Source organism: Corapipo altera, unplaced genomic scaffold, assembly GCF_003945725.1.
Source record: "Corapipo altera isolate COAL_440 unplaced genomic scaffold, ASM394572v1 181b, whole genome shotgun sequence".
NCBI lineage: Eukaryota > Metazoa > Chordata > Aves > Passeriformes > Pipridae > Corapipo > Corapipo altera.
The window spans coordinates 1,987,852-2,007,066 of NW_020884963.1; the positions used below are offsets into that span (position 1 = coordinate 1,987,852).

Consider the following 19,215-nt stretch of genomic DNA (forward strand, 5'->3'; position numbering starts at 1 on the left):
CCCCCCGCACCGGGGGAGGCGGCGGGGAGCGGCGCCCCGCGGCCCCCGGCCGCGCGAGGCGGGGCCGCGGCCTGCCCCGCTGTGAGGGGATGGCGGGCGGGGGGAGCGGCTGCTGGGACCGCCCGGGGCGCCGCGGGGCCCTTCCCGTGGCCGCGGCCGCCCCGCTTTGTGCGGCGGGTCCCGGGGGGGTCCCGGCCGTGGTCCCGTGAGCCCCGCAGGGTTCGGGGCCGGGAGCGCCGGGAAGGGGCGGGAGGAAGAGGAGGAGGAGGAGGAGGGGTGGAGGGTGTTGCTGATCGCGCCGGCCGCAGGCGAGCGGAGCGGGGGTTTAGGGAGGTGCTGGGCCGGAGCCAGGGCGGGCCGGCAGGGGATCGTGCACCGGGAGGGGCGGAGGGAGCGTCCCCGAAGCGGGGCAGGGGCTGTGGTGGTGCCTGCGGAGGGAGGAAATGGGAGGGCTTTGTGGTGCCTCCTCTCGGGGAGCCGTCGTCCTGCGTTATCCGGGGCTCCGGGTGCCGACTGCAAACCCCCGATCCTTAGGGAGAGGGCTCGCCCCTGTCTCCTTGCTGGAGAGTGCGCGTAGGGGAGGAGCTACGGAGACAATAACCAGCAATTAGGAGTTTGTCTTGAATCAGGTTAGGGAGGTGCGATCGAACAATGGACTTTTTGAAGGTTGGTGCTACTGTGGGTTTCTTTGTTGCACCAAACCAAAACAGCGGGTATAAAAGCGCGGAATAAACTTCCTGGTGAGCAAATCTTCACACGTATGTTACTGTATCACCTCGTCTCCCAAGGTGTTTCCTGATCGACGCTGCTCATGTCTTTTCTGCTCTTAGAGGAATAACCTGGTTTCATTTCAGGTTCTTTGGGCAGCAGGGACAAGCTGCTGCTGGGGTTAGAACAGCAGTAAGTTTTCTTGTCTTTGAAAACTCTCTGACCCTTAAGCTTTTTAAGCTCATTTTCATGCACAGATACCCTTTGTGTCTAATCCAGAGATGGCCCAGGGCAAACAGCTGATGTAGCCACTTACATTTCTGTTGTTTTCTTTTTAAAATTCTGTAACAAAATAACCTTGCCAGTGGCCTAAAGTAGCATTTGACACATAATAAATGCAGATGTTGCTGTGCAGTGTAGCCTAGTCAGTGTAGGCACATTCTATGCAGGAATGGAATTACAGTTAAAATGCTATTTCATATTCAGATTTCTGTAACAGAGAGCTTCCAACTTGCTCTCAGGCAAGACCTGGATCCTTGTTTGGAGAGCTAAAGGTATCCTGCAGACTAGTAGATGCATTTACAGATGAGAAAATGTACTTATTCTGATCTAGCTGCAGTTTTAGCCTCAGACACCACTAATATTAGAGTGTAACTTGTCCTTGCATCTGATTTAACGTTATTGCTAATAAGTTACTAACAGCTAATTCACAATTTCAGACCTTAACAAGTCTCTGTAATTTGTATAAAGCCCTGTAATATGGGAAGTGTAATGAAAACATGACTGTTCTTCTTGAAGGTTCTGATTAAAGAATGCCATGTTAAAGTGGCTCCTACTCATTTTTAGGCACTCTAGGAGTGTAAGAGTAGTGTAAACTCAGTTGAGATATAGTAGTTTTTGTAAAAGTAGCATTTTGCATAACCCTTGGTGTGTTCAGAGAGTGAGATTTCAGTGTGACAGATGGGAAATCAGTGCCCAACAGATTCTAGCATATGTGAGATCTGCCTCTTTCTCATAATCTTCAAAATTGTGGTGTAGGGGAATGTGACTGGTGTGATGAGACCTGGTTTGGTACCCCTTGTGTGTCTGATGGTGCTCTGATTCAGAGCTGAAGCACAACACTATGGGATGCAAAAGTCATTTTATTCCAGATGAAGAACGTGCTGCTGACATTAATTACAAAAAACTTACTATAAAGGCTGTTTGGGAAGTGTTTTGGAGCCTGAAATATGACACAAACCCCTGTAATTAATCATACTGAGGCCTAGTTGAAACTCTGAACATCTGCAAGGGAACAGTGTTTGTCACTCCTGAATTGCTGCTGGGCTGTTTATTTAGGTGTGGCTTGAAGCACTGAGCACCTTACTGAAGGTTAAGATTCACCTGCTGAAATGCTGCTCAGCTCAGTGAGAATGGAGAGTTAGTCCCTGCCCTTGTGGCAGTTTTTGGGTCCTGTGTCTCACCCATCCAGTGTTAATAGAGGTCTCCTAATTTTTAGCCTTGGGGAAGCTTTTTGTTGAAGACATCTGATGCTGTAGAGGTGTCCTGGGTTGCTTGAATAAATTGGGTATGAATTCAGAGCTGTGGTCTTGGAGGCTCCTGGCAGAACTTGCATCCTGCTGATCCTTACAGTGCCCCAGTAAGGCTCTAATGTTGGAACCCAGGTGGGCTCTTGCCTCTGGTAAATCCTGAGCCTTGATCCCTGGGGAAAGGCTCTTTAACTCACATCCTGGCTTTAAAGTATATTTTGTTTTGGACTTTTCACAGATCTTGTTTTCTAGAGAGAGAACACTAAACTTTCCAAAAGTGTAGCTTCAAAATGATAGTTCAGTTGTCCTTCCAGCTCATTAACTCTGCCCAGCACAAGGTAAGTTCAGTCACTAGAAGCAAGCTTTCCTCTGCAGCTCTCTGGTTTTCTGGAAAGGAAGTCATATCCTGTCTTTCAGATTCCCACACTGAGATGACATAATTATTACCTAATTGTGTCTGAGCAAGTTACACTGAGTGGGAAATGCAGATATTCATTCAACACTCTGGTGTGACCCACTTCACTTGGTTCAGAGATGTTTACAATTATTTTTTGACTTTTGTCCTATTCTGTTGTAAATGAGAGAATCTTCTTCCAATCTCATTGTTTGGTTACTGAAGTCAGCCCTCTTTTTAATTTATTTCACTGTTTCAGTATTGGAAAAATGTGGGGAAGTAGAAAACCAGTCTGTTTTCGTGTTTCTATACCCTGGATTCAGTAGGAAGCAGTTTGGAACTTAGTTATTGACCATTCCCGTTCTTCAAACGGAAACTGAAATACCAAGTGCATAGTTCTGTACCTGATAACCGAGGCCTTCGTATCAAATTCAGAAAGAATACTTCGTTTCCTGACTTAAAATCAGTCAGATTTCACAGTAGGGCCTGGATTTGCACCCAGGCACCCCGGGAAGTTCTGGTGTGCTGTGGTAGAAATGGGGTTTGTCTGTGGCACAGAAAATCCTTTTGGGGATTGTGGGTGTGGTTCCTGGAGTGGCTCAAGTGGGGGTTGCTGGTGAAAGCTGAGGTTCCAGCCCTTGCTCTCCTTCCCCTTCCCATCTTGGTACAGTGCTCTTTGCAGCTGCCCAGATCACCTTGTTGATCTGGCTGAGGATTCAACTCCGGGGTGGGTTTTTGGGTGGATCAGCTCACTGAGGAGGTCACTGGCAGCTCAGGAACGTGCTGAGAATGTGCTCAAGGAGGGGATGCCCCTTTGCAACTCAGCTGGGGCAATTCTGATGTTCCTATAGGGCATAAATATTGATTTATTTTTTTTTTGGCTGCAAATTAAACGTATATTTTAATAGCTGTTCTTTATGCCATAGATGAGAATTAAGGACAAAGACATGGACCTGATTCTACGTATTATGGAATTATTTAGAAGAGCAACTCAACTCAGCTTTCTTGGAGTTCCTCCTTAAAACTTGGTCTTGTGACTGAAGTTAATTCTGCTATACATTCACAGCACCCAGCTATTGCAGCTTTAGTTCTCCAGTAGGTTTTTGACTTGTTAATGAGACAAAGGCAGATGAGGAATATTGTCAAAAATGCAAAAATACAAACCTGGGTGGACACTAATTAAAGATATGTAGGTTGTGATTCAAGTATGTTTAGCAGCATGTTGATAATGGTGGTGATAAATGATTCCTGCATGGAGCTGCTGCCATAAAAAGGCACAAATGACAGGCTCACCTAGGAAGAGTTAAGGAATCTTATTCAAGCTTAATGCATTATCTGATTCATTAGCAATAAAATATTTATTCTAGAATGAGGAAGAATACTGAGAAGTACCTTGCAGGCCCAATGGGTTTTCTGGCTGCATGCAACCAGCCAGAATTAAAGGGAAATAATAAAATTGCTTGACCTCCTGGATTTTAGGTAGGATTCTGCAGCACTCTTAATTGGTCCATGTCACATTGGCAAATCTGCTTTAGCACAGCTTGTGTTCCACTGGGCTCTTAAATGCACAGGGAGCCTCTGGGAAGGGGAACAAACATGAGCAAAGCCCAGCAGAAGGCAGGTGATAAAGGGAAGATGGGCAGAGTAGAAGGGAGGAATCCCAGGTAAAGATCAGAGGTTCCTGAGGGAGGCAGATGGTGTTGGAACCAGTGGCATCCCATAGTCTGCAAGTCCAAGAGCTTTAACTTCAGGTTGCCTTGTTACCTTGCTCTCTGTACAGGAGATCCAAGTTGGTTTGGCTCTACAGGGATTCACACACAGCTGTGGTACAATGGTTCAGTAAAGAATTTAGCTGGGACAGTTAAATTCCTCAGCAGCCAATGCCAAGAGCTTAACTGAGACTGAGGGATGAGACAGGGGAAGACCACCTAGTTTACTGCAGTTTGTAATTCACGACACAAAGGAAGAACTAAACATCCAGGCAGCACTGAAATTGGTTTTTCTGCCTTAGAACCCCTTGCTCAACCAAGTTTTTTATTGTGTGTTTGATTCAAAGCATTCCAGTCCAGGTATCTTGACAGTTATGGCAACAACTTCAGACTTAGAAGGTGTTTCTGTTAAGATAAATGCTGCTGAAATAATTTAGATGATTGTGGAGTGGGTGTTGATAATATACTATTGAGTTGGAAGCATTGGATCCAGCTTAGTGTCGGGATAAGCTGACAAACAAATACAGGTATTTCCTCACTGCTATAAATTATTCTCAAAATTCTAGTCTAGGATGTGGTTTTGAAGATATAGTGGTTTTGAGCAGGGGACAGTAGAGATAGGAAACATAAGGTCTTCTTAATGAACTGTGGGATGAGAAAGGAGTTCATTCATCACCTTGTTACTGAGTTCCTCTAATGCATTAAAATACATTGTTTGGTTGGTTTTTCCATGGAAGTACTGCACCAGGTAACACTGGAAAGGAGTTGACCAGGAGTGAAGGTGGCAGGTGCAGGCAAAGGGGTGGACAAACTCCCAAAGCTGTGGGACAGTCCCCCCAGACTGCGGTGTGGCCGTGCTGGGAGTCACTTCCAGGGCACTGTGCTTTTTCCAACAGGTCTCGTGGTGGTGGCCTTGGTTCCCGCAGAAATAAAGAGCTGCCAACAGAACCCCCTTTCACAGCCTATGTGGGAAATCTGCCCTTCAACACTGTCCAGGGAGACATAGATGCCATCTTCAAGGATCTCAGCATCAGGAGCGTGCGGCTAGTCAGGGACAAGGAAACAGATAAATTCAAAGGTCAGTGTTCCGACCTGGTCCGGCTGCAGAAGGAGAACCAGGAGGAGAAAATAAAGCCACTGCAGAGGGGAATTGCAGTCTAAGGCACAGCTGATCTTGGGCTCTTCATGTTGAATTATGGAGGTTTCTCATTTGAACGAGATTCACTGTTCCTTCCGTCATCTTAAGATACACTTGATGTAACCTGAGTGACAGGAGTCAATATTTGCCCTGCCCCAAAAGGACTTTCTCAAACTTTGTTTGTCTTGTATGAATTCTACCAGAGCTGAAGTGTCTGACCCACTTAAGACCCGTGAACTTAAGCATTGAGTACTTACACAATCTTCCTGTACTTCAGAAGATTGCCACTGCTTCACCTCTGTCCTTTTTTAGTAGACAGGGAGAAAAAGCAAGTAGATAAACCATTCAGGCAACTTTTAGAGGATGCAAATCTAATTTCCATTGGAATTGGCCAGTGGAAAGGGACTGTATTTTAAGTTACTTTTAGAGGTGGAAAAGGCTTAACTTGGAGAGGATCTTTTTGAAAAGTAATAAATCCATTAAGTAACGTGATGACACAAAATCACACTGCTGGCCAAGAAGGTATTTCAGCTTCTTGTTTAAAAATATTAAGAAACAAGTGTCAATATTCACCTAAACAGTTGGTGTAGATCAGATCTAATCTGCAGTGAGAACTCTGTGGAAAAGGGCTCTTGGCATTCACGTAGTGCCCAGAGTTCTGTTTCAGGATTTGCCCCATCATTAACAGGCACAGGTAAATGGATTCAATATTAATGCCTCTTGCACTTACCACAGATGGAAAGAGAAGGGAGGCCATTAGCAGACATGCAGGAGGAGCAGCTTCTCACAAAGGCCTTCTAAAGTGCTGTTAACTTGAGATTTGTTTTTTACAGGATTTTGTTACGTAGAGTTCGATGAGGTGGAGTCACTCAAGGAAGCTCTTACATATGATGGTGCAGTAAGTACACTTGCAATTAATTTGTGAAATCAAAGATAAGCATAAGTCTCAAACTCCTTTGCAGCCCCTGTGGTACATCCTGAACAGATTCTCCCCTTGATTTAACAGCTCTTGGGTGACCGGTCACTCCGAGTGGACATAGCAGAAGGCAGGAAACAGGACAAAGGTGGCTTTGGCTTCAGAAAAGGTGGCGGGCCTGATGACAGAGGTGACTTCCATTTTTCTAAGTAGCTTCTTAAATATAATGTGGTTGTAGTTGTGTCTTCTGGTGCTGAACTAATGCTGAGACAAGGCATGCAAGTGAACATGAAAATTGTATTGCAAGGAGAAATGTGCCATATACACGTTTCTAACCAGCTGCTGCTGCCGCTCCTGAGGTGTCTGGGATTGAGCTGTGCTTTGTGTCCAGAGGCTGGATATGTTGTCACTCCTAGCCCAGGAAGTGAGACCAATACCCCTGATAATGTGCTGTGTCTTGCAGAGGACAATCATAAGCCCAACAGTCTGATCTGCTACTATTCTATGATGATGTAAGAAAAATGAGTAAGCACAAGTAGACAAATACTTATTTTGGACTGTGTCTCCAGTTCCAGTGAGAAGAGAGGCTTGGCTGTAGTTAAAGCTTGGTTGAACCAGACTCACTAAAGGTTTCCATTGAATGTGTATTAGGGAAACTTTTCTGACCATTTATTCTTGGTTCATTTAAACTGACTGTTTGTTCCTGTGCAATGGAACTTGGTAGTACTGAAAGGAAAGGATTTTCCAGCAGCATGACTTTTGGACACTGAAGGACTAAAACATTGGTTTGGTATCCCCTTGCCCAGTCTTTCCCACAGCTTCAGATCTGAACACAATTGTGGCTTTTTTCCTAGGAATGGGAGGAGGTTCCCGAGAATCCAGAGGAGGTGGATGGGATTCCAGAGATGACTTCAATTCTGGTACCAGTATTCACACTTATACAGAGAGGGAGCCTAAAAGGCACCAAAATGTTCTCCTTTTCATTTGTCCCCCCTTACTGCTTTGATTGAATCTACTGTATGTGCCCACTTGGACATCCTGCACTGTGGTGGGATTCCTCAGGGGGAATCTTCCATTGCCTTGTAACAGAGGAGAGAGTCCTGATTGTAAATTCTGTGAAAGCGCCCTAAGTGACAGGATACTTGTCCAGATGTAGCCCATGGTGTCTGTTTTAAGCATTTCTCAAACATCTGGCAGAGTAAATTTCTCAATAGTAGCAGAGGCAGACAGGTCATGTGGAAAGGCTGATACTCTTTCAGAGCAGAGGCTTTCACCTTCTTAGGGAGATGTGACATATTATGTGTATTCCTGCAGAAACTGACTTCTCCAGAGATGGATTAGTGTTAAAAAGTACTTTTAAATGCAAAATATTCCCGAACTTTTACTGTTACAGCAATGCAAGCTGCAGCAAGTGACTGAGCTTGCTGAGTGCAAGGTAGTGACAGAGCCACCGGGTTTGCTCTTGCCTTCCAGTCAGTTCCTACCTATTAGAATCCAGGGTGGCATTAACACAATTGCTTTTGTCCTCTGAACTCGTGGGTTTGGTCCATTTTCTGATGGGGAGATGCTGGCAAGTGCAACTTTGCAATGTCTGGTCTCTGCGTGAGTGGAATGGACGATGTAGGAGCGGTGCCAAAGTGTGCCCTTGCCACCAGCATGGATTGGAAGTGTGATGCTGGAGAGAGGAGCTTGCTACAGCACTGTGCTTAACCTGCCTTTGGAGCTAAGCATTCTGGTGCCACAGCTTCATACCTTCCTTGGCAGCTTCTCCAAATGTGGATGCATTTCGGCCTGTTAAATGCTGGACGAGTGATTTGTGAGCCAGAAGTTTAGCATTTAAGTCTTAGTTGCTACAAAAGCTTTTCTTCTCAGGTTGTACAGCCCTGGATCAAGTCTTTAAAGATGATTTGTTTGACACTGAAGTAAGTAAGGGACAGCTCTGCAACTCTGCCAAATACTGAAGTGGAAAGGAAAATCTCAGTTGGGAACCAAACAACTTTCTCTTCCAGGCAGCTTCTGAAAATCTGAGTATGTTCCCTTTCCTGTGCTGTATCCTCCTCCAATTCAATACAGGCAGTGGAGGCTTGGAGAGATACTCCAGGATAGTCACTGGTACAGACTGGAACTCTGGTCAGTGACAGACAGTTCCTGATGTTTTTGATACATAAACTGAAGAAATGTATCAGTTTAAAATCTGATTTTTTTTTTTCTCCAGTCCTTTAACTAGTCTAGTAAATACCTTGTCACTTAATGGTACAGCTAAAAAGCCTTGGGGTTTTACTCTGTTCTGTAAGGACTGTGTATTTCACTACTCCCCAGCTATTTTCCCATTTGCTCTGCTCCTGCAGATTTCATGCTAAGGCTGCAGCCAGTGGAATCTTCTGGCTACAGAAGTACTCTGAGTACTTGTAGTGTTGTCTCTGAAGTCAGCTAATGGTGTTAACAATCTGAAGTTGCAGCTGAAGCTCATATTTTAAGCTCACTTGACCCACTCTCCAACACTCCAATAAGCCTCTAAGTGGATAAAGCACTTTCTGAACTTGGCATAGTATACTTGGTTTCAAAGGGAATGTGAATGACTCTTCTAGAACATGTTAGACCTCTGAGAAGCAAATCTGTCTGCAGACAAAAGGCTCAGTGCACCACCTTGGACTGGCAGCAGTGACCTGCGAAGTTTTCCAGTCATCCAGATAAAAATCTAGATGCAAAACATTGTAAAATATGCTCTTTAAACCCACTGTCTTCCGTCTTCAGGATTCAAAGATGATGACTTCTTGGGAGGTCGGGGTAGAGGAACCCGCCCTGGGGACCGGCGACCACCCGGTGCCTCCATGGGAAGTGGTGGCACCGGTCGCTTCAGAGATGGGCCTCCCCTTCGTGGGTCTTCCATGGACTTCAGAGAGCCAACAGAAGGTAACCTCCTATCCTGTGTAATTCCCTTGGGAAGGGGACTCGTGGTTCCTCTTGTCAGGTGGGAGCTCCTGCCCTTGACAGCCGGATCTTAGCCCTGGACTGTTTTCTCTTTCAGAGGAAAGAGCACAGCGACCCCGACTGCAGCTCAAACCTCGAACAGTCGATACTCCCCTCAATCAAGTAGCCAACCCAAACTCTGCGATCTTCGGCGGAGCCAAACCCCGGGAGGAAGTAGTAAAAGAGCACGACTGAGTCTGGGGTTGGGAGGGAATGGGGAGGCGGGAGAAAAAGCAAGACAGTACAGAGTGACTAGCTCTGCTGGAATGTCAACCCTGCAGTTTACCATTCCTGCCATCTGGTATTTGTCCTCTTTGAAACCGAAAACACAGAGCTTGTGAATGCATGTCAGCTGTTAACAAGTGGTTTTTAGTACGTTCTTGGCTTTGCTGTATCTAGTGCCTGCTTTGTGCTGAGTTGCCCTCTTCTGTTTCCTTCCGAGCAGCACAGTTGCCAGTAGAAAAGGCAGTGTGGCTGCTTCCACGAGCGTGGAGGTCTCTGGACAAAGGTGCTGCTTCACTTCTTCCTTTCTGGGTTTGTTTTACTTTAGAAGCACAGGTTAGACTTAGTTATTTCCCTGTATCGTTTCCTTTTACTTCTCAGTGCTCCTCTTCTGACCTGCATGTCTCGTTCTGTATTGCTGTGGCTCTGAAGAGGAAAACTGAAGAGTCCAGATGAGTTGAACAGAGGAACGTACAGTTTTAACCGAGCAGTGAAATGCCATTTCTGACAATTGGTGATAGTTACTGTTCACAGCAGAGCCCCTTAGAAAACTAAGGAGGGGCAGCTGCCCTTTCACAGGGGTTGCCAGGAAGGATCAGTTTAACAGATGCCTTGCCTGACAAGCCTTGGGAATAGCTGGTGGAATCAGTATGGATAAAGCCTCTGCCAGCAGCCTCTTCCTGCTGGCTGTTGACTTCCAAATGGTACGATGCTACTACACCTCTGAGCTCAAGGTTAGAGTGCTGCAAAAACGTGCCTGTTTGAGCACAGCTGCTCACTGGCTCTTTTCTGCTTACTTTTTTGGGTTTTACATGTTTGGTAAATTTTTAAATGAAGTTTCTACCAATAAAATTTGACTTTTTTTATTTTTGTTGAAGGAGTGTATACTTTGCCACGCAGTATTTGATCGCCACTATCCCCTGTATTTCTTTGCCCAGTGGGGTACAGTTTTAGGACCTCAGCTTTTAGAATACCTTGAAAGTGGGCAGATTAGAAATCCTCCTGCTTTAGATTCTCATGTAGAAGTTTGGGTAATAAGCATCTCGTGTTGCTGCACCTCTTTTCACTTGGAAATGTTTCTTGCCAGTGTTGTGTGGGAGGAGGGAGGGGAGGCTGGAGCAAAAGGAGAGATCATTAATGTTGAAAACCAAAACCTGAGGTGTGGATGTGTCCAGTGCATGGGAAAAACTTGGGCCCCCAATGCCAGTGGTGAGAGACTTCAGATAGAACGGCTGGCACCCCAGAGTACTTGCAAGAGGAGTTTGGAAGCATGGCTGCCCCACTACCAGCACCACTGCTAGTGATGAATTTCTTCCCTAAAAGTTCCTGTTGTAAGTCAGAGTCCCAGCAATTTACAGAACTACTCTTTCCTTCCTGCTGCCTTTCACTTAATCTGCTTCTGAGATAAGAACCATTTGTCTAACACTAATACTTAATTTAAGACAGACATGCATTTGTGTGGTTGTATTCCAAACCAATAATTGATCTATTTACATCTTCAATGTGGAAAAGATTTTAAGAACAAATTCCCATATAAAAACTCACCTCTAGTCAAGACAGTTGACTTTTAAATGTAAAAACAAAGGAAAAAAAAAAATAAGAAGTGAATTCCAAACACTTAACACATTCTGCTTCATAACAAAATAAATTTATGGATATGGTATTTTGTGAATGATCTTTTAAATAAAAGAAAACATTAAGTAATATTTAACATTGGTCTTTATTTGAGTCTGCTCTAGCATGTTTTTCCCCCCCTCAGTTTTCAAATATTGTGTTAATTTGTACCAGAGCTATTCTGGTACAAAATAAGGGGGGAAGAGGAAAAGATAAAGGGGAGGAATCTAATCTAAACAGTGCTGGAACAGTGAAGTAAAAATTGTTTATGGGTGGAAGTAAGCCCAAGTTCTTTACCCTGTGGTTTCAGTGTCATTTCAGTGCCATTGCTGAGGATGCCAGGTGGGACTTGGGGGTGCTACAGCTCCTCATACTGTGTCCCACAGGCTGGGTTTCTCCCAACTTTTCCAACTGACCTGTTTTCCACTAGACTTAACAGTTAAAGAGACTGTTGCCCTGTGGCTTTGAAATACATACTTATTGCAGGGTAAGTTAAAAGAGGTAGAGCCATGATTTTATTGAGGAAATGAGCTCTGACCTCCCTGCTGGTTTTACTGCTTTCCATGGCCTGAAAGGATGGGAAGTTCTTGCCTCTGGTTACTCCGTCCACCTTCTCTTTAGACCTCTTTGCAGAGCTTGAGCAGAGTCCCAGCCCTGCTCTGGGTGTCCTCCCTGACCCCACCCGAGGTGTGTGTGGAAGGGCAGGGCTGGCTGGGGGAGTTGCTGCCCTGCAGCTGCTGCCACAGCTGGGCTGTCAAACCCAGGGGTGGAACCAGTGATTTCACCACTGCATATGGAGGAAAGGAGCCCTGATTTGTGAGAGAGGTGGCAACTGGCTCATCTTGGTTCTAGAAATCTTTTTCTGTATCTGCCAATATTGGTTTGGTCAAGGGTTTCCCACTAGTGAATGCAGCCTGATCCCAACATCATTTAGTACCTTTTCTTTTCCTTTTTATAGTTCTTCATATGCAAACATTCATGGTGTCTTTGGACCATTCCACACTGTGCTTCCCATGCAGCTCAGGGTCAGACTCCTCCAGTCCTTTTTCTTTCCCTCCTTCAAAACTTTACCTGATGAACATATTCCTCTACAAAAGCCCATCAAACCAGCTTGTGTCAACAGTTGACACAACTATATTTAATATATGGATGTGGCATTTAAGTTTTGTAGGAGGAAGCAAGATTATTTTCTCCCCATCCCACCAGCAAAAAAGCAGTTGAGGTTTAACCTGTAATGCTTGACTTTATCTGCAGCTTAAAGCTAAGCCTGGCATGGCAAAGCCCAGACCAAGCAGGTACCTGCAGTGTAGCAAACAGATCATTCACACTGGCTATTCCTGTTCTCACTGAGTTATTTCTAGTAGCTGTGCAGAGCTTTCTTGGAGCTTAAACTTAGAAAAATAAACAGAACTGAAGGTAGGAAGGCAGCAGGCAGTTTTTGGAACTGGAATTGAGTTTGCTACTGTTGGAAGTGCTTTGGTGTGTTTCTCCTGTTGGGTTGCAGGTGGGGAAGGTGGGTGTCTGGAAGAGCTGTGGGACACTGCAGGAGTGAACAGCAGCATCTAATGTGCTACAAAACTCCCTGGCAACCACCAAAAATTAAACTCCACTGAGCTCCCAAGCCCAGGAAAGCCCCTGGGAGAGCTCATCCCAGTCCTCAGGGCAGCACCCAGTGCTGGCATCGCCATGTTGCCAACTCGTAGGGCTGTGCAAGCCTGGAGCAGTTCCTGAGGGTGCTCTTTGTGCTTGTGGCCGTCAAGGTTGTTCTGATGGCTGAAGAAAGAGGTGGAGGAATGTTCACACACTCAAATAATGGGCTGGTGATGGTAGAGTCACGTTAAATTCATGCCCTCAAGTGTGGCTGTACAGGCCTTCCTAAGGCAGCAACAACTTGTTCACCTGCTCCTGAGATGTGCTGACTCTAGTGAAAGTCTCCAGTGCTGACCATGAATTTCTGAAGTTCTGCAGGTGTCCCAGGGCTGGTGATGATGGGGGACTGTGGCCAAGCCTCGCTGTCCCAGGGCAGTTTGGGATGATGCTGATATTTTTCACTTGTCTTATGAATACTGTGATAGTTTCAATCCTGACTTTGGCACATAGTCTAGTAGGAACATTTGCTACCTGTAGTACTGGCTGCTGACTTGTCTTCAGGAAAGATGATAAAATGGTGAGAGTTTTAGAGCAAATCCTGTGATATTGTAATCCCTCCTTTTGTAGGAAAGATTTAATACTAAAGCCAGCAAATCTTGGAATGCATGTGCAGCCCCTTCACCAGAGCACTGGCGTGTCACAGCTTCCAGAGCAGCCCGTGTCCCACTGCCTGGTTTGGGCAAAGCTGCTTGGAGTGACTTCACCAGGAATCCCCCTACTCCCCCGGGTGTGTTTTGGGCACAGGCTGTGTGTGCCAGGTTGGCTTCAGTCACTGGTTTTCTGTCCCAACCTCGTTCCTTCTCCATGCATGGAAGCGCCTCCTGGTTATTCCCACTGGCAGCAGGGACGAGGGTGATGAGCTGTGAACGTTGAGCATCTTGAAATCTGTGTTAAGTTTATGTTTTGCATTCGGATGGTTTCTGTGTTTCACTACCAGATGAGCACAAAGGCTCTGAAAGAAGGGGTTTGCTCCTCTGTCCTGGTGTATTCCAGCCTAGAATCAGTTACCTTTGTAGTTCTCAAGGGCTCCTCTGGGATGGAGTCTCGGGATGAAATTTAGTAGGTGTGGCTTGTCCTAAATTTTTCGAAAGGGGAGTTTTGTGGCTGAAGAGGAATTTGATTTCCAGCTGAGACTGGAATTTTCTCATCTGGAAGCTGACTCCTTCCTCTCAAAAGCCACTTAACCACTACAGGAATGAAGTGTATTGAAAGTGGCAGAGAGCCATCTTTTATTTGGTGCACACATTTTCTCTATATAACCTGTAATTTATTCTGTTGTTCGTGATACCACTTGCTATAGCAGTGTTAAACCAAACATTTAGGATGGTGTAATCATATTTTTGATCCTGCTTTCTGAAAGGCTTTAATCCTTCAGTGCCAGGCACTTGACTCTCAAGCCTGATGCACATTAGTAACAGCAATATCTTGATGACATTGTGTGTTCTGGACTAACTGGAGAAACACTCTCAAAGCTCTGGCTGTGTGGCTGGCACCTCTCCTGGGTGTCAGGGACTGCGGGGGAGCTCTGATGCTCCTCCTGTGTCTGATCACTTGGACCCAGCAGAGATGGGCACAAGAAATGGGCAGTCGGGTTCTGGTGGTACGTGTGGTGTCAGTCTGAGATCGTGTTCCTCATCTTACTGTACCTGTTGGAGTGACTAAATCAGAGGCATTTTATGGTTTCCTTTTCCATCATGGCAGTGACTCTGTTCTGTGACATCTCCTGCTCAGTGTGACATCAGCTTCCCCCATTTCTACCCCCTCTGCAGCAAAGTGCAATCCAAGGGCTGTGAGGACTTACCTGTACACTCACCAATTCCTGTGTAAACCTCCAGAGTATCCCAGGGTTGATGTTTTGGGGATGTTGTTGCTGGGAACGCTGCCACCACCTTTCTGCCCAGTAGGTTTCAGCCAGGTTAGTGTTCCCCGTGGTAGGGATTTGCTCCCTGCCATGAGATTGTTTTGTTCATGTCACCGTGCTCCCGAGATCTGCCTCTTTCTTTTAAATAAACCAAAAACTCACAAAGTACCTCTATAAACCCCTTGCAAAACCTGTACTGTAACAAATCTGTATAATTTGTATCGCTGTATAAAAATTCAAATAAAAAGCATTCAAACCTTCTAGGTTTTTGTGTCCAAATTTCAGAATTACTGCGTCTACAAGGACGAACTAAGAATGGGAAGAAGCTTTTTGGCTCCAGAGGGATGTTCAGGATTAGTCTTTGCAAACTTGGGCAAAGTTTTGTGAAGCACCCAGGGCTGTGAGCTGACTTTCCACTGGGTGGTAGCAGCATTTATCTTCCTTCGGCAGGAACGGAGCCGCTTTCGGTTTCAGAGATCCGACAGTGCAGCTGGGGCAGGGGAGGAGGTGGCACTTCCCCTTTGCCTGGGGAAAGGCTCATTCCACCCCAGCAGAGAGAAAAGCCGTTTCTTGGTGTATACAAACATACCCAGCACTACTTCAGCAAGACAGAACATTTCCTCCAAGACGTGGCTTTGCGTTGAAGCTGCCGTGAAAATTTGGCAAAATGGGTAATTAGTGGGATGAGACACGTGCTTATTCTGTCCCAAAGCTCAGGGGGTTTGGGTGCTGGTCTCCTGCACAGCAGACAATGCTTGATTCACAAAGCCTGTGAGCTTGGGGAGAAAAAAGCCTGTTGGAGCTTGGAAAACCCGGTGGAGCTTTCTCAGACCTTCCAGTGTGTGTTTGTGCAGAAGGTCAGGTTTAGGTGATGCACCATTTTCCAGTCCTTTTTCTCCTCTGATTTCTCATCAGTCTTAGTCACAACACCTGGTTCAAGCAAAGCCAGCTGGTCTCTGAGCAGCCCCCACCTTTATCTGAAGGATGTAAACCAGCCCTCGGGGCTTACCCAGAATCCAGGTAAGCTGAGCAGGGTGGAAGGTGGGTTCTCATGACCTCTCTGCATCAAGAGATCTCTCTGCAGCTGGTCAGCTTTGTACCAAAAGGTAAAAAAGCAGGTTTGGTTAGCTGGGGAAACTGCCTGAAGGATTATAAACTATGTGTTTGTTATGGGGAGGGGGGGAACAAACCTGAGCTGAAATGGGTGAGCTTTGAAAAGGACATGAAGGGTGAAATGTAAGGTGGTGTTTTCTATAACTGATTGCAGCAGATAAAAACAGGGTGCTCCTGCCTCTTTGACCTTTTTTCAGACCAGAGGTGGTTTCTAGCAACAGGTCTAGATGAGGCAGAGGGTTTCCAGGAGGGAGAGGATGGACACAGGGGAGAGCCTGGTATCCCAAGCTGGGTTTGGTGCCTGAGGGGTTGTTCCGTGTGTGTTGGAGGGGCTGGACTGGCCTTAGGAAGAGCAGAGCCCATGGCTGTGTTGGGAGGTGCTCAGAGTGAGGGCTCTCATCCTAAACCTCTACATCCAGCCCTTCTCAGGAGAAATATGAAGAAGGGAGACACACAGAGTGTGTGTTACTGCAGTAATTACCCTCTAATCAAGGGGGTTGGCCTCTTGAGGGGACTGATGTCTTTGAAGGTCGTCACCCTGCCCAAGAGCTGTTGTATCACGCTGGGCTGACCCTGCTGCTTTGCTCCTCGGGCACAGCAGCAACTTCTGCCTGCTCTGGAGGGGCTGGGTGGTCGAGCAGGAGACAGTTTGGGCACTGCCAGGAGGTGCAGCCCCTGCCAACTGTGGTAACGTCTGTACCACAGCACTCAGTCATCCCTGAAGCTGTAAGCAAATACAATTTTTTAGCACCTTTTTAGCAGTGCCTGTTCCTGATGAAATCGATTTCTGATACCAGAGATGAACTGTAAATCTCTCCAGCATGTTCAGAGTATCAGTTCTGCCACAAAGAACTCTTTTGCAAAACTTCTGTTGTCAGCTGATGTTTGAACATGTAAAAGCCCTTCTGGAAAGCTGTTAATAAACTACTACCTCTGCTAGAAGTGCCGATTTTGTAGCAACTGTTTTGGCAGTCAGGAAAGCATTTCACATTATGTAGTGTCCCCCACACAGAGACAAGCCAGAAACCACACAAGCAATTCAAAGCTGGGTCTACCTCTTCCAAACTTTGCTTCACATTACAGGTACTGATTTTAAGGTAGGCTTCTCCACCTGGATTTTGCCTGGGAACAGCTCTGGCAGGTGCATCAAATCATTATTTTTGCATCTCAGGTTAGAACTGGAAGAGGGAAAGTCTATTTGCACTTAGAGTGGTTAATTATCTTATTAAAGCAACGTTCCCTCTGCGAGCTTGATGGCCACATTTCATCCCAGAATTGCAGAAGTTGCAGCCACTTGGTGACTTAAATCATTTCAGCGAGAGAAGAGTCGTCTTCTCTCACAGGGAGCTGGGTGTGGGTGGCTGGTTGTGGCAGCTTCTGAGTGCCCTAATTTAAATATAACGAAATTTCCCTTTACTGAATAATTTACATGCCTGTGTGTAAGGGAGGCTTTGCAGAGCCTCAGTGAGAGCAGCATGAGGCATTTTGTTTGCGGTTGTAACGCGTGTGCCCCGTGGCTGTTGCTCTGAGCAGCAACAACTCCGCAGTTCCACGTGTGTGCAGGCTTTCCTAGTGCTGGAGCAGCATCTGTATTTCGTGGCCTGTGACGGGGCTCTAAGTGTATAAATTCCACATTATTCATAAACGCCCCTTGTTCTATTCGGGCACCAAAAAAATTAAGGGATTTTTTTTTAAAAAGTTTATTTTTTTTAAGAGTGAAATTGTGCCTGCTGCCTGCAAGCTGCCAACGCTGAAGCATAAGAAATGATTTTATTCTTGCAGCCCCAGGTTTGGCCATAGGCAGTTGTGACCTCAGCTATTTGCTGCCTTTGGCACTTGATATCTATCATCTCTTCTGTAAAAACTAAGAGAGGTCTTGCAGTTTGCTGTATCTGCTTTGAGTTTGTCCAGGCAGCATCTGCCGCTTTCAGTGAGTGGTGTTAAATCCTGCAAAGGCACTTCAGTAAAAGGGAACTTGAAATTTTGGGGCACCAAGCTCATCTGAAAGTCAGGGGCTGCTTGGGAAGTGACCTCGGTGCTGGGTGTGGTTCTGTGCTGTCCCTGAAAACCGGGAAATTAGCTCTAACCAGTTTGTTAGGTTAGAAAGTCGACAGGACTTCATTCAGTGCTGAAGGTACGTGGGGATTGCTCCACAAACCGTGTACGTCAGTCATCAAAACTTTTAACACATTTTAGCAAACGCAGGAATTAGTGTTTGTTGGCTACAAGTTACATAATTCTCTTATTAATAGGCACTCTAACTTCTATTAGCTAATGATTCTCTCACTTCTCATGCTAATTAATCCACATGCTCAGTTTCTCTCCTTTTGGGTCAGTGGTCTGCGGGTTGGTGGTCACAGATCCCCCCCATGCCAGAATTACCTTTGGAGCTGATCTCGGCACAGTTACTGTCCCCTTATCTTGGGAGTCCTGCCAAATGTCCCTGTGGCCCACAAATCCTGCCATTACCGGCGGTACATCCCTCTTCCCGAGCCGTGTTAACTTCCTCCCCCAGGTCCCAGAGCGCTGGAGCACGTCAAGCCCGAAACTTTCATTTGTATTTTTCCTAACGCATGGACATCACCCCAGAGCTTGCCCCATCAGCCATTATCTGTTTCACAGATTAAACCTCACAACGTTCTCCCCCTGCTGCTGCACAGGCTCCTTTTTAGAGAAATACAACTGGTTTGGTAACGATGCCGCCCGAGCTTCTTCCTCCCCCCACGGCAGACAAACCACGGGGCTCCTGGGAGCGCCTTCCCCGGGTGGGTTTGTGCAAACACCCTCCTGGGGAGCCCGGGAGAGACTGAACTCTGGGTCTGTGTAAACTCTGGGGAGCCCAGGAGGGGCTGAACGGGTGGGTTTGTACAAAAACCATCCTGGGGAGTCTACGAGAGGCTGCCTGGGTGGGTTTGTGCAAACTCTGCAGAGCCCACGGGGGACTGAACGGGTGGGTTTGTACAAAAAACCATCCTGGGGAGCCTGACAGGGGCTGAACGACTGAGTTTGTGCAAACACCATCCTGGGGAGCCCGGCAGGGGCTGAATAGGTGGGTTTGTACAAAAAACCATCCTGGGGAGCCCGGCAGGGGCTGAACCAGTGGGTTTGTGCAGGCTCTGGGGAGCCCAGGAGGGGCTGAACGGGTGGGTTTGTACAAAAACCATCCCATGGAGCCCACGAGAGGCTGCCCGGGTGGGTTTGTGCAAACACCATCCTGGGGAGCCCGGCAGGGGCTTGAACGGGTGGGTTTGTGCAAACTCAGAGGAGCCCACGAGAGGCTGCCCGGGTGGGTTTGTGCAGGCTCAGGGCAGCCCAGGAGGGGCTGGAGCGGCCGGGCAGCGGATGTCGGGTTAGTGATTCACGTGGGGACAGGAAACCAGCAGCGGGTAAC

At 46.7% G+C, this 19,215-nt stretch overlaps 1 protein-coding gene across 2 annotated transcripts in view; it reads left to right on the plus strand.

Annotated features, from left to right (window-relative positions):
* EIF4H (eukaryotic translation initiation factor 4H) overlaps positions 1-11,292 on the plus strand; it is an 11,827-nt gene extending 535 nt beyond the window's left edge. Inside the window, exons 2-7 of one of the 2 annotated variants that reach the window (XM_027664406.1) lie at positions 5,237-5,418; positions 6,312-6,376; positions 6,485-6,584; positions 7,249-7,314; positions 9,149-9,307; positions 9,423-11,292. In XM_027664406.1, the coding sequence (XP_027520207.1) occupies positions 5,237-5,418; positions 6,312-6,376; positions 6,485-6,584; positions 7,249-7,314; positions 9,149-9,307; positions 9,423-9,559 (709 nt within the window). In that variant the 3' untranslated portion in view covers positions 9,560-11,292. The remainder of the gene's footprint in view (positions 1-5,236; positions 5,419-6,311; positions 6,377-6,484; positions 6,585-7,248; positions 7,315-9,148; positions 9,308-9,422) is intronic. The other variant, XM_027664407.1, reaches the window with a different exon arrangement.
* Positions 11,293-19,215: the final 7,923 nt, after the last annotated feature.